At 45.1% G+C, this 14301-nt stretch overlaps 1 protein-coding gene across 8 annotated transcripts in view; it reads left to right on the forward strand.

Moving 5' to 3' along the window:
• LOC118117267 (receptor-type tyrosine-protein phosphatase S-like) overlaps positions 1 to 14301 on the forward strand; it is a 69329-nt gene that overhangs the window by 16590 nt on the left and 38438 nt on the right. For 5 of the 8 annotated variants that reach the window (XM_047341879.1, XM_047341880.1, XM_047341881.1 and 2 more), the window contains exons 3-5: positions 1985 to 2133; positions 3693 to 3834; positions 12217 to 12405. In XM_047341879.1, coding sequence (XP_047197835.1) covers positions 1985 to 2133; positions 3693 to 3834; positions 12217 to 12405 — 480 coding nt within the window. The remainder of the gene's footprint in view (positions 1 to 1984; positions 2134 to 3692; positions 3835 to 12216; positions 12406 to 14301) is intronic. The other 3 variants (XM_035169371.2, XM_047341882.1, XM_047341885.1) reach the window with 1 other exon arrangement.

Raw genomic sequence — 14301 nt, forward strand, 5'->3', positions numbered from 1 at the left:
GACAAATTTAACTCGTGTTTCTTTAGCCTGACCTGAAGCAACCTCAGGGTTCAAAATGCTTTTCTTTCACCTGACACGCTCACCACACTATTACACAGTCAGTCAGTCAAGTCTATCTGCAGCAGCAGTCAGTCAGTTGGATGATTACAGGTTACACATCGGTTTCATTAAAAACAGACAAGTGGGAGATCAGTGCTACAGACCTGCGTGGTCCGGTGAAACCCACCATTAAAGAAGCAGAGCTCCCCATTACTCCCCTCATTTTCCAGGAGGCTCTCTAGAACCCTAGCGATGATAACAAGTTTCTGTTCAGTGCAAATCCACCCAGAGTCGGTGCCTTGCAGGGCTTTTCCCTGGCTTTCACAAGAGGCTTAAGTTGTAACACTGCCAGTGGGGTCAGTTTAACACGAGGACTGGCGTTGAGGCGCATTTAAGAGAACACAGAAAAAACATTTTGGACTCAACGTAAAGCCACTGAAACCCATGTTCACGAAGAAGCACACAGAATTTATTCATAATCCCACAGCCAGGAGAAGCAGTTTCAGCTACGCTACTTCTTTCATTTGTGGGCTTTTGGATCGTTCATATTCTCATATTGTTGGCGGGGGGGAAAAGCTCAATTTGCTCAATTCTCTGTCTGCCTCTCTAAGAGTCTACCAGGCAGGAAATATGCTGCTCTTGAGCCCTAAAATGGGAAGTATAAATTTGCTCTGATTGACTATTCTGTACCATTTTTTGCTTCTTTCTCTGGAGGATTATGACAAGCATAAAATGAAACCACTTTATTTATGACATTCAGAGTGGGTCTTTAAGAGGCACACCACAGTGCAGCAGGCACAGGAGCGCTCTTTTGACACAGTGTTTTCCCAGCTACTGACAAGCCATGGTACAGAAAGGGGAATGGGGTCTGTGCAGCTGTTAACCAGTGAAAGCAGCAGGAATGGGGAGGATTTACAAACAGACTTTAGAATTTGCTAGTGATTATTTGATAAGCAGTTTTTTTTCTTCGTCTCTCTCCTTTTTGCTACTGTTCAGTCTTCAAAGTGTAAGTGAATCAACACAGCAGGACCTCACCCACCCAGACATAGGGGGAAGTGGGAGGAGGGATCCAGGTTGCTATGGGAAGGGTCATCCTGACTTCACCCAGATGGATCGCAGCTATTCTGTAGCTGAGGAGGAGTTAAGCTGGGCACCATGGCAACAGGCCACAGACAGATAGCAGAGGGGTGGGTGCATGAAGTTGTGTGATTGATCTGACTCAGCCACTGTGAAAAATATAGGTTCACTTCTGTGGGCTCAATATTGGACTTGGAAATTGCTGTTTTCTTACACAGGGTAACTGCTGCACTTGTACACCTGACATCAGACGCAGAGTAGAATGCGTTCCCTTCGAGACTGGAAATTAACGACATCGCTATATTCATTGTTTTTATCAGAATAATGGGAAGATCGTCAGAATCTGCAAGTGCAAATCCCCACATAGGTGTTAGAGTGTGCAGGCAGAAAAATGACACCTTTGGTATTAATACATTTAAAACAGTTATGTGCTGTGAATCTGCAGCCAACACTTCTCCTACCTGTGAAACACTCATGTGTCATGACAGCCTGTGCTGCGAGCAGGACGAGGGTGGTCCGCCCTGGAGGAAGCAAATAGAGAAATACAGAGACTCACAGAGACGGACAGAGAGAGAGAGAGAGAGAGTGAGAGAGAGAGATGTTCCTGTGAAGCCCAACCCCATCTTTTATTTATGACCCACAGGAAGTCCTTCAGCGTGTCCTCTAGATGATACCCAGGAAGTAAGCACAGCACACAGCCATTAGAACACGAGTCAGTCTGATCAGTCCCTGACAGTGAAATGGGGCGTGGTCAGCATGGGGCTATTGCAGGTTGATGTCCTCTCGGTATAAGGGTGTCAATTTTCATGCTTGTATTTTGATTATTTTTCTCTCTCCTTTCCCATCACTCCCTCTCTCTGTCGCTCAGCTCCCCCAAAGTTCACCAAGATTCCCACCGACCAGATCGGCGTGTCAGGGGGTGTGGCATCATTTGTGTGCCAGGCTTCCGGCAATCCCAAGCCTGCCGTCTACTGGAACAAGAAGGGCAAGAAGGTCAACTCTCAGCGTATCGAGGTGGTTGTCACAGTGCACAGCCGTCAACTCCTACTGTAGCAGCATGACAAATACAGACATATATGTCCAGTAATACAGATATATTAATACATGTATTTATACAATACTAATAACTATGTCTAGCCTATAACTTGCTAAATTAGTAATTGTTTTTTATACAAATTGTGTTTTCTCGATGTGCTAAAAGCTTGATTCTTAAAGAACTAATTTTACATTTTGTGAAATACACGTGAAAACTAGAATGACACTCAGTAGAGCACATACTTCTACCCTTAGGAAACCATGATTAAATCCACAAGATCAGGATCTTTATTTGGATCTGCACCAAATTGCACACCCTCATAACTAGCAGTCCCCTAAACATGCCTGATTTTCCAGAGCCTGTTCTGTAGTGAAAGTAGACATTTGAAAGTTAACAGTCTTTTCTGTGGGAAAGCAAATAAGTGTTTTTCCAACAGATGTTGAATTATTTCTTTAACATCCAAGCTGTGTCCCAATTCTGGGGCCGCCTCCTTCGTGGGTAAGACTGGTCTGGTCTACGGAAATCCTCCGTAGACCAGACCAGTCTTACCCAACTCGGTTTTTCCGTGATCTGCATCAGCTTGTACCGCCCTCACCGTCGTCGCATAGCAACAGCATAGCAGTTGCACATGAAGACAAACTTTTAACGCCGCTTGGTTCTTTGATATGTGTACCATTAGCTGTTTGGTTGAATTGAAGGCTGATAGTAAAAGTGTAAGCATCCGAAGTGTCGTTGCTTGCCGGTGCTATTATATCCTTGACAGGGGTTCGTTACCAAGGCACAATGAATCCTGGGATAGGCTGGCACAAGAAGGATCCACCCATTTGGAGCCCTCGTTGCTCGGGAACGAAATGACGCATTTGCCGGCTGCATTTGGAGGAGCCTTCAAAATGTGACAGCCTAGTTGCACTGCTGTAGTCTTCAAATGCAGCCTACGAAGGAGCCAGTCCCTGAATGGAGACCCAACTAATAATAGCACACATTTAAAAAAATTATTGAATTTAATCGTTCAAGATAGCAGAATTTCACAGACACATTGTCATGTGCCAGAATTTCACAAAACTGACACATAACAATGTGATTGCATCATATTTAACATTCTATTAAAAGCACATATCACTCAAAGCTAAATGCCACCGAAGAGGCTAATACATCACATTAGAAGCCTGCATGCTGACTGTACATTGATGCAGGAGTGTGACTTAATGCTTAAAGATACAGAATTTCAGCCGAAGGATCCAACCTCCACTGTTGGTAAGTTTCTTCCCTGCTGAAATGTCTGTGACAGACACTGACACGCTGCCTGCTCCTGGATCATATGTACAGGTACACGTTCTGCATATGAGCCTGGCCTCTAGAATTTCTGTAGAGCAGAGCAAGTGAAGCAGGCTTTTAAACATAATATTACTATAATTATTGTCATACAATTACAGTAAAATTAACATGGCGTGACAGATGACAGTTCTGATGGTGATCAATGTGTTCTCTCTGCTGTGACTGATTTATTTCTGTGTTTGCCTGTGGTTCTGTGGTTGTCCAGACCGTAGAGTTTGACGAGGGTGCGGGCGCCGTGCTGAGGATCCAACCGCTTAGAGCTCCCCGGGATGAGAACATCTACGAGTGTGTGGCACGCAACAGTGAAGATGAGGTGTCCGTCACTGCAAAGCTGGCCATTATTAGAGGTGAGGCACAGAACCACACACAGGAACGCACACACCAACACACAATTTTCACGTGAGCACTCACCTGGCTTCAGATGTCGTCCCCGGTTGCCTGGGCCGTCAGTTGTAGATGTGACAACAGAGCCAAGCCACACCCTGCCTGCACAGCGGGCTGCAGCAAACTGTTCTTTTTATAGTCCCTCTGAGTGCAGTAGAGTGTGATCCGGCCACAGAGAGGGCCAGCTAGTGTGCTAGCTAACGGGTAGTTCAGCGTCCCAGCTCTCTGCAATCACTGAGCTTTCTTGCCAGAGTCAGGGTGTTAATCAAATGTACACTGTCTCCTTGGAAGGAAACGTATCTAATGTGGTGCTCCAACATGCTATGAACTAAAGTCACAGAGCGTGGCTGCAAGCAGCATGGGATCTGAGCACTGGCTATTCGCCCAGCACAGCACGACAGGACGAAGAAATAGAGGGATGGCTGTTCGGGCTGTTACTACATGAAAATCAGGGGATTAGGTCTGGGTTTGGCAGACAACCCAATTCTGCCAGGGGAAATTGAGGAAGAGTAGGAGAGGGAGGAGAAAGAGGTCGAGAGGAGGTGAGAAGAGGTATGATGGAGGCCGAGGAGGTGGGAGCATGTTGAGTAACACAGCAGGATGGAATGAAACAATAGAGATAGAATGGGATGTTCGTGGGAGCGGTGGAGGGGTGTAGAAGTGCGGGAGATGGATGAGGATTGTGGAGTTGGCAGGGCTGTGTTGTAAGCAGAAGGCTGGTAGCCCAGGGAATAGACTCTTGTCCATCTGTTACCCGGCCCATCATCCCTGCACACACAGCCCCAATCTAAAGCACATTACCACATAAGCTACACCTCGAGGGCGAGCCTCGCAGTGTGTGTGGCCATGTGTGTCTGTTCCGGTTTGTGTAAACTTTTCTCCTGCTGAGATCAGTGTACCATGACGCCTCCTCTCCCCTCGGTGACAATGGAATCAGCTGCCTTTGATTCTTCCTAACCAGACGATGTGTTCCGTGCAGTCAACAGATTATTGGACTGCAATGAATGACAGCAATATTTGACGCACAGCACCAGCCACAATCAGAGCATTGCCAGCCATAACAGTTTCATTTGGAACAAGGATGCACAGGCTGAATGTGGGGACCGTTGGAAAGTGGACCCATTCTGACCCAGTTTGTGGGGGCTGCCGCCGGTGAAGCTAGTTTGATCTTGGCCTTGGCAACATCATTGCTGCTGCTGGGACTACTGGCATTGGCTGGGCACTTTGGCGTGTTTTATTTATTCTTACTAAACCATTTTCTGGTGTCCATCCTCATTCTACTGTGTTTCACGGTGAACTTAAAGCTATAACCAACCAAGCTGGGTAAAGAGCTTCGATACACACACACACCCTACACCCAACAACCAGAGCTGTCCGTGGTGCTGAAACCACAGTGAAGCAAAAGTCACATGTATTTTAGCCATTTTTTTTTCTTTTTGCTATTTTTCTTCTATCACTATACATAGAGCGAAGGGGGGTAAAGAGGGGGCAAAAGAGGGGGCTAAGCTCCTTTAATACCCTTCGTGGCCTTGGGCCTGATACACACTGTAGCAGAAGTACTTTTCTCACTGATGTGTAGTGTTTATAAGCCATCAGATTTTCCCATATGGTGTCAGCTGTCCTTTTAATATCACTGGGCATAGTGGTTTGCAAAGATAAACTAGAAAAAATGTTTTTTTCATAAATGTAATGAAATACAATTTAATTAACACATTCAATGACCTGGATTTACCAGAAAACAGATGCTTAGTGGTCAATTAATCCATTCTTGAAAATTGACAAGGTATTTTGACATGAGTCTGTATCACAATATGTATTTGATAATGGAATTATACAAATTACCTTCATGTGTGTTACCATAGAGACACAGGAGTCAGATATTAACAAATTTGAATGACATTATCACTGTAATACGATGCTAAATATGTTCACAGATTTCTATAAAGCGTAAACCTTAGCTTTGGTTTGCTATTAGCATCTCACAGCAAGAATTTAACACATTTAAAGCATATATCCAGAAAATAAGGGCACATTTAATTGTAGGCACTTGACCCAGTTTTTAGCTCCATTCCGTATATTTGACTCTATTCTATACTAAAGCTATACACCACTAAAATCTACCGTAGGCTTAGTAATGTATGTTATGATAGTCCATGTCATCCACAAATACTATTAAGTGCACAAATGTCTGCCAAAGTTGTCTTTGGGCAGCCATGGTTCGAGGGAGAAAAGGTCCACCATCTGAAGCAGAAAGGAGTTTTTCCATTACCGACCAAACCCGTCTACTGAAAAGTCTTTTCATCCCCTGATGCGTTTCATCTCATCATTCTGTATGATGGTTGACCGACACTAATAGCAGTGTTGTACAGTGTGAGGGGGCTTGTGGTTGGCCACAGGATATGGGCTGCTGCTCTATAGGCGGCCTAATGGACAGGAGCAGTGGTAGGTTATGGTCAGGGTGCTCTGTCTTTTTTGTGACTTCGCAGTCATCACACTACCCCTCCCATTCCTATTACATACTCATCTTTCTCCTCCCTCCTCTTTTCCTCACTATATCTTTCTGTCTTTAACCCAAGCTGCCCCCTCTTTGGCCCACAGCTATGTCCGTTTCTAATTTCTTCGCTCTTGTTTTATTCATTCTTTCATTTTCTCAGCCATCTATTCTGCCTGACCCTGACTGTCTATCCGGACTCTCTCTCTCTCTCTCTCTCTCTGCTACTCTCTTTGCGTTTTTACAGGCTCTCTGCCGCTCCACCCCACCTCCAAACCCACCCCATCCCCATTTCACCCAAACTGCTCTTTTCCACGGACGCTGCAGTTGTGTTGTGTTCCGCCTTCAGGAGACGTGAATATCTGCAGCTCTGCATGTTTGAAAAACCTCTGGTGGGCGAGAGATTCTCATCACTGCAGTAATGTGTGTGAGTGTTTTTGTGTGTGCGCGCTGCTCAACCTTCATGACTGTGTATGAGCATACACATGGATTTCTTCATTTATAGGTATATATATATATTTGTGCACATCTGCGTGTGTGTATGTGGCTGGTTTGTGCAGAGTAATCCTGATTATACTCACCTCCCAGTGTCCCATTTTAGGAGAAAGGGAGGCGAGGGATGGGGGAGGGAGAGGGTGAGAGAGGGAGAAAAGGGAGGAGAGATGTTCTGCCACCATGGCAAACACCCTTCATATGAACAACAGAGTCAGATCAGTGATTCCCCCCAGGCGTCTGCTGCATTGGCAGGCTGGCGGCTCAAGCAGAATTTTGCTCCGGAAACAACTGAGAGTATCAACTCAGCCTGCGAGAGGATTACACACCTTGAGTGGAGAACTGGCTCTTTCATCAAATATACCCCCTCATCTTCACTCCTTCCTTTTTTTATTCTTGTCCTCACAGTCTATTCTTCACGTATGTTTGTATATAATATGCCTTGTGTGGGATTATCATGTTTCGTGAGATCAGCTGCTGGATCTGCGAGGATAGGCAACGCAGGGCTCAGGACGGTGGGGACTTTTGGGCTTTTAGTGGGATTGATCTGTGATGCAAAGTCTGATTCTGCATTGTATTGTGATCTATTATCATAAAGGTCCATTAGCATTTAAAGTGCTCCCCTCCAGCCCTCCTGCAGTCTATAGGAGTCAAAGCATTACAGCCTCTGAAGACTGCTGAGCGCCGGCAGATTAATCCTGAATCAGGCTCCTCGAGATCGCCTTTTATTCAGGCCTCTTTCATGCACATGGCCATTCGGCACTGAAATGAACTGAGAGATGAATAGGCAACCTGTTTCTTAACCAGGACAAATGATGATTTTCTGTGCCTAGGGGAAGTGTGAGGGAGTGCATCTGTGTTTGTGAGAGGGCATTTCAAAGAGAGACAGAGAAAGAAAACAAGGATTTGTGTTTGTGTGTTTGCATCATATGCATTATGCCATTAACTGCAGCATGCGTATATAAACAAAGTGTGTGTGTGTGTGTGTGTGTCTTTTATGTGCCAGGATGTGTGCTCGTATGTGTGTTTGTGCGTGCACACAGACGCACGACTTGCATATTTACCCAGATCTGTTGGCTCCACCGACTGGTTTTGGGCATCAAGCCTGATTGCCCTTCTGCAAACATAACCAGGCCAAAATGTTCGCTCTCAACCTCTTAATTCACACAAATACACACAAACACAAAGCTGCAGGGAACAATGCTGAGTGGTCCTTGCCAATGTTGCCCCAAACGCTGTTGACACACAAACACACACACACACTTTGTTTATATACGCATGCTGCATTTTTCCATAGGCTGTCTTATCAATTTAACCAGGAGATGAAAAATAAGCGGTGCTCTTCCGCAGCAGTGTTTGTTTTTGATAAATGATTCATTTGGTGAAAAGTGTGATCAAGGCCATGCCCGCAGTATCTATTTCAAGCAGCGGCTGACTCATCCATGTGCCTCACTGAATACCTGTAGCCCCATATTCTACTCTCCAGTGAACTGTACTTCACTGGTCAGAACCACTATCTGCAGTATATCTATCCATCTATCCATCTATCCATCTATCCATCTACCCATCCATCTATCCATCTATCCATCTATCCATCTATCTATCTATCCCTATATATCTATCTTTCTATATCTTTATCCATATCTTAATCTATATCTACATCTATGTCTCTTTATCTATCTCTATATCGAATCAATATCTATATGTATATCCATCTCTCTTTATCTATATCTATCTCTATCTCTTTATATCTATCTCCATATCTAATCTATATCCATATGTCTCTCTATATCTATTTCTCCATCTATCTATATCTAGCTACATCTCCTTCTTTCTCCTACCTCTCTCTAATGATTTCGTTCAAGGTCCACCTACACTATATTTGCAGCATTGATAAAGACCTGACTGGAATACAGATTCAGACCTCCTACCAACACACACACACACAAACACACACACACACACACACACACACACATGTATGAACACGCCCCGAGCAGCAATGCAGTGACGTGCTGTAATTAACAGCCAGGGAGTCCGTGTAGTGGTAGCCAGCGGAGTGATAAAAAGACCATCTGAACCCTCTCAGGAGAGAGGCGGGGTTGTAGGAGGGCAGGAGGGAGCAGATGTAGGCAGGGCATATACCGCACCCCGGGGGAGCTCACCTCCTGACCTGCATATCAATCCCCCCCCCCTCGCCTTCCTTTCTCCTCCTCCCTGTTCCATCAATGGGCCTACCACGTGCCTCCATTCAAGTGGAGCATTAGCATTGATCAGTCTGGGATGGTGTGAGAGGGAAGGAAGTTGGGGGAGGTGATGATGGTCCCCTCCCTCAACTCAGGTCTCTGTCGACAGATGTATGCATGTTACAAGGCCTGAACGTCACCTGAGCTCCAAACGTGGTGTTGAAAATAAACATCCTCCCCAGGCTCTTCTCTGAGCTTTGACTCTTTCCCTCTTCCTGGAAATACTCCTCTCCTTCCTCCCCCTCAGCCATGCCATTAGGAGCAGCTTGACATTCCTATCTGACAGGGGTCTCTCCAAAGCTGATGACTGTGTAAAGAGAGAAAGAGAGCGATAGATCCTATCTCCACTCAGCCTCTCATCCCCATCGCAGAGTGTGCAGAGACAGATGGTGCATGTCTGTCATGTGGTTAGGTAGCAGGGGGCTCGGAGGAGAGGAGCGGAGGAGCGGAGGAGCGGAGGGAAAACACACAGACAGTTGACGTGGCCACGGTCTGCATCTCGCACTGCGTTTGGCTCCGGGTTTGTCGGCGATGCTTGGCTCTTTTAGCGGGTTCTGTTGTGCTCGACCGTCCAGAGGCTCCCGTGGGCTTGATTTTTTTAACCAAGCAAATTGCCATCTTGGTAATTGCCTCACTGCTGTAGGAAATTGTGAATATAAAATTATAGGTCCAGGTATGGGGGAGGTGTCTGTGTGTATGTAGAGAGAGAGAGAGAGAGAGAGAGAGAGAGAGAGAGAGAGAGAGAGAGAGAGAAGAGCAGGAAGCAGGAAGGCTGATGGATGCTTGATTACGTGTCTGGCCATCTGGACTGTTGTCACTGAGATGCTTAATCCCATTCACCAGAGAATGTGTGTGTGTCTGTGTGTGTGAAAGAGAGAGCCAATGCTTTTCAGGATGCACACACCTTCATTTTCTTCCTGGATATGTGTGGACGTGTCTCCTTACATTATTCCACACATTGCACGAAATCTGTGAAAATGCTAATAGGAGCACAGCTATAGAAACAAATATGTACAAGCACAGGCAACACACACACACACAAACATACACTCTCATCCGCTGCCCCCCCACCGTCATCAGACATATCCAGACGGGGGCCGACACATCGCAGATCGGCCTCTCTAATCGGTGGTACATTTTAACAATTACTGCTAACAAGTCCTTATTACCCCCAGTGCCCTGCCCCTCCTCTTGATCCTAGCTTCTAATTGCTGCTGCTGTTTCTGAGGAGCTCTCTGCATAGTTATTAGACAGGAATCATTACCAGTACATAACACACCATGGAAGAAAACCCACAGTTCACTGCCACTGTCACCAAACACCTGTGTTTCTAGGTTAGGGACGTACACTCTGTGTGTGTGTCTCTGTGTGTGTGTGTGTGTGTGTGTGTGTGTGTGTGTGTGTGTGTGTGTGTGTGTGTGTGTGTGTGTGTGTGTGTGTGTGTGTGTGTGTGTGTGTGTGTGTGTGTGTGTGCGCACTTCTGTGTTTATACATGTTTGTGCATGTGTGGGTTCTTAAGTTAACTCCTGCTGATCGGGCGGTATGTTTACACTGCTGTAGAGGCACCCTGTCACACATGCACTAAAACCTAACTCTGTTTCTGCCTGCCTTCTATATCACCTAATGACTAGCTGTAAAAAGAAAAAAAAGGGCATGCTGACGATATAGGAACTCTGATGTCCTTGCCTGTATCTCTACTTTCAAGGGCCCGCAGACTTTAAAGTGGGAGAACAGTGACTCTCACATCACTGTTTTTAAGTGAGTCTATGTCTGTTTTTTATGTTTCACCTCAGAGGAAGGGCAGGCATGATTCAGTGCATGGTCGGGGGGTCTCTGGCTCGGTCCTATAACTGCCTCAATAATCCATCATTGTCCTGACGAGTGCAGTGCCCGTTCTCCACCTGCCTGTTTAGAATGGGCTGTTAGCTTGGCCTGTGGTAATGCTGGTTGCAGCCTCCTCTCTGAAACTGTAAAAAGTGAGCCGGCAGTAAAGACTGGCTGAGTGACACAGAACCCTGAAGCTGCGCCACCTCCTTGCACCCTCCTGAATACATATACCAGTTGTGAAGCTGATAAGATGAACGATTCTCAAAATACGTGAGCCACAAACAGATTGACAGAGGTTTCTGTGATGGTAGAAGTTAGTACGGCAAACGTACACAGTTAGATTTTCAACGGCAGAGTGGCGTTGTCCCTGTAGTTAATTCAGTCGTGGTCGCTACTCATCATGGGAAGTGAAAACACATTTTCCTGTAGGTTATCCGAGGACGTAGAAGGAGTCATTGTTGTGGAAAATAAGTCTGGAGGAACTGAATAATAACAAAAGATACAGCATCTCTTATACTGTTTCACACTCAGTATCATACAGGAAGATCACCTTTTTCATTGTGTTTTCATTTCAGTGGTTCTTTGCTCTGGTGAATTACAGCCTTGGCAATAGGAGGGGGATAGTTGTCGCCCAGCTTAAAAAATATGAACAAATATCTCCCAATCCTAAACCAACACGTTGGCTTTTACCCAGGGAATGATCTTCGTGACTTTCTCCATCCTGTTTACACCAAGTAATAGATCAACCTATAGTCTCAACAGTTTAAAATGTGGTTTCATTACAGCTCTTTTGGTAGAAATAGGGAGTTTTGCGATGCACAGGATTGTGTCCTTAGACAACCCAAGAACACAAATGCCCTGTAAGCTTTCCAAGTTTGATTATATGTAAAATTCATATATGGCTCCACCACACAATACAACACACAAAAGAGTGCTTATATAAATTGTATTTGACTTTCGCCACCACATGTTCAGCACTCTCCGCAGACTGCCTGTTACTGCCTGCGCCGCAGCTCTACACAGACAGCAAGGCGCTGTTTGCCTGTTTATTTAAAGTTTATTAGTATTGAGCGTATCGAGTGTCCAAACCGCACCAAATTCGACACTGCACTTCCTTGAGCCTTTTCCAAAACACATTCCAAGTGTGAAGCTGATAAGATGAAGGGTTCTGGAGAAATGTGAGCCAAAGACAGATGGACAGACAGACAGAAATTCCTGCGATTGGTACATGGATGGATTTGCTGCCAGTTTGAGCAATTTCTTTCATTATCTATATATTGTCTTTTCAGAGGACCTGCTGCCATTCGGCTTCCCCAGTATAGACATGGGTCCCCAGCTGAAGGTGGTGGAGCGGACGAGGACGGCCACCATGCTGTGCGCTGCCAGCGGCATCCCCGACCCCGAGATCTCCTGGTTCAAAGACTTCCTGCCCGTCGACCACAGCACCAGCCGGGGTCGCATCAAACAGCTTCGATCAGGTGAGACGGATGACGACTGTCAGTAAGACCGTTCAATTTGCCAATAAGTAAATAAAGCGGTGCAGCTAAAGCTTAGCGGTGCTATCAGGTGAAATCTCTGTTGCTCTAAATTCAGCGATTAGAACGTTTTAATTAGGACCGAGGCATTACATGCTCCTCTCTGAGTTTATTTACATCCTTAGGGGGTGTAAAACCTCTTTAAAGCCAATTTCATAAAAGGATAATTGTGCCGTCCTTAAGCCGAGAGAGAAAAAAAGATGCTGTTTTTATTAACATTTGGGAGGAAAGATTATTAAAAAAGATGACACTTTAAAGGCACAAATCTCCACGGTTGATCATAAATATCATAATACATGGTCTCACGTAGGCCTATTAAAAGTGATTTTAGAAAGTTCACACAATTATAAAGTAAATCCACTTTGAAATAGCTATTTAATATAATAATCAATCAACTTCAAAGCAACTACGGTTCTCTTCTCTCTGATCTGAAAATCAATAGAAACAGAGATGAAGTTTCTCCACATTAGGCATTTCACTGATGCTCCTCTTATCTTGTGACCCGCCCAGCCTGAAATTGTGTGAAATGAGCTCGGCGTCTTAAAAAGTGAGGGTAAGATGACTGTGCCAGACGAAGTGTAGGGGGAGGGAAGAGAGAAGGGACATATCGAGGGATGAATACAGAACAATCACATCTCGCACTGAAGACAGTTTATTCAGTTTTGTTTATGCTCTTGTGAATAGATGATACAGTGTCTCACGGAGTAGGCAGACACGTATTTTCTCAGACATTCTCTCTCAGCCGTCCTCGGGGGAGGAACGAAAGTGATGGTGAGGCGAAACCATTTTGTTGTTGCTTCATCCATATTCTCTGTGCTCCACCATCCCTCCAGCTCTGATATCTCCCTGCTGTCGGCCAATATCCTTCACTGATCACACAGTGCCCTCTGTCAACCTTCGCTCCGTGTCTCCATGCAGCGTTAGCCATTAGGCTGTTTAAACACATTTATGATTTGCACACGTTCAATTTGGAAGGTCTTGGAGAACTGACAGTTCACCGAGCCCTGCCCCTTAGTTACGGTTGCAGCGCCTGTCAAGCTTTCCATTCAGCCATGACATATGTGCAGTTTACAGTGGAAACGGCGGCACGTGGAGTTAGTTGTTGGTCATTTCTAAGAGAACAGGTCTCTGATTTTGCACCGAGGTAAAGAGAAACAACTTCTCCTCCTCAGCCAGCCTTCAGTTGCCAGATGAAACAACAGCTGTAACTAACAGATTCCAACAACAGCTACAACTCGCTGGCTAATTAATGTGAACACTGTCTTCAGCTGACTCAGAACAACTGAAAGGATTTTTAAGTATGCAGCAGATGGTTATATACCATATATTATGCAAAGCTACGTGTCCCACACAACACGTCAAGCACAGATGACATGGAAATAAATGAGCTGCATTGTTTTGTATTGCAAGATGGGCGCTACAAGATATTAGTATTAAAGTGCCTGACAAGAATAAACCGTTAAATTCTTGTATGATGGAATTATTATCAAATATGTCACAATACTGAAGCTAGAGAGTTTTTCATGTTGTCATATTCTTTTAAATTACACATTTATAAGAGAAAAGGGTTTTAGGATGAAGACGAACCGATAGATTTAGCAAACATTGTTTCAGGTGACATATTTGTGCAGATGAAAGACCAGAGAGATGCAGAGTTGAACAAAACGGCTCTTAAGAAAGTCCCTGTGCCCGGGCAAAGGAAAATCATATGAATGCTTGTAGATTTTTACCAAATCACAACTCTCTTCAAAAAATTCTGCCATTTGCAGAAATCTCTTCCTTGTGTGCTATGGTCGCCTTGCTTGACCAATTGGCTCCACTGCCACCCATGATTTACGT

The sequence above is a fragment of the Hippoglossus stenolepis genome, chromosome 11 (assembly GCF_022539355.2).
Source record: "Hippoglossus stenolepis isolate QCI-W04-F060 chromosome 11, HSTE1.2, whole genome shotgun sequence".
NCBI lineage: Eukaryota > Metazoa > Chordata > Actinopteri > Pleuronectiformes > Pleuronectidae > Hippoglossus > Hippoglossus stenolepis.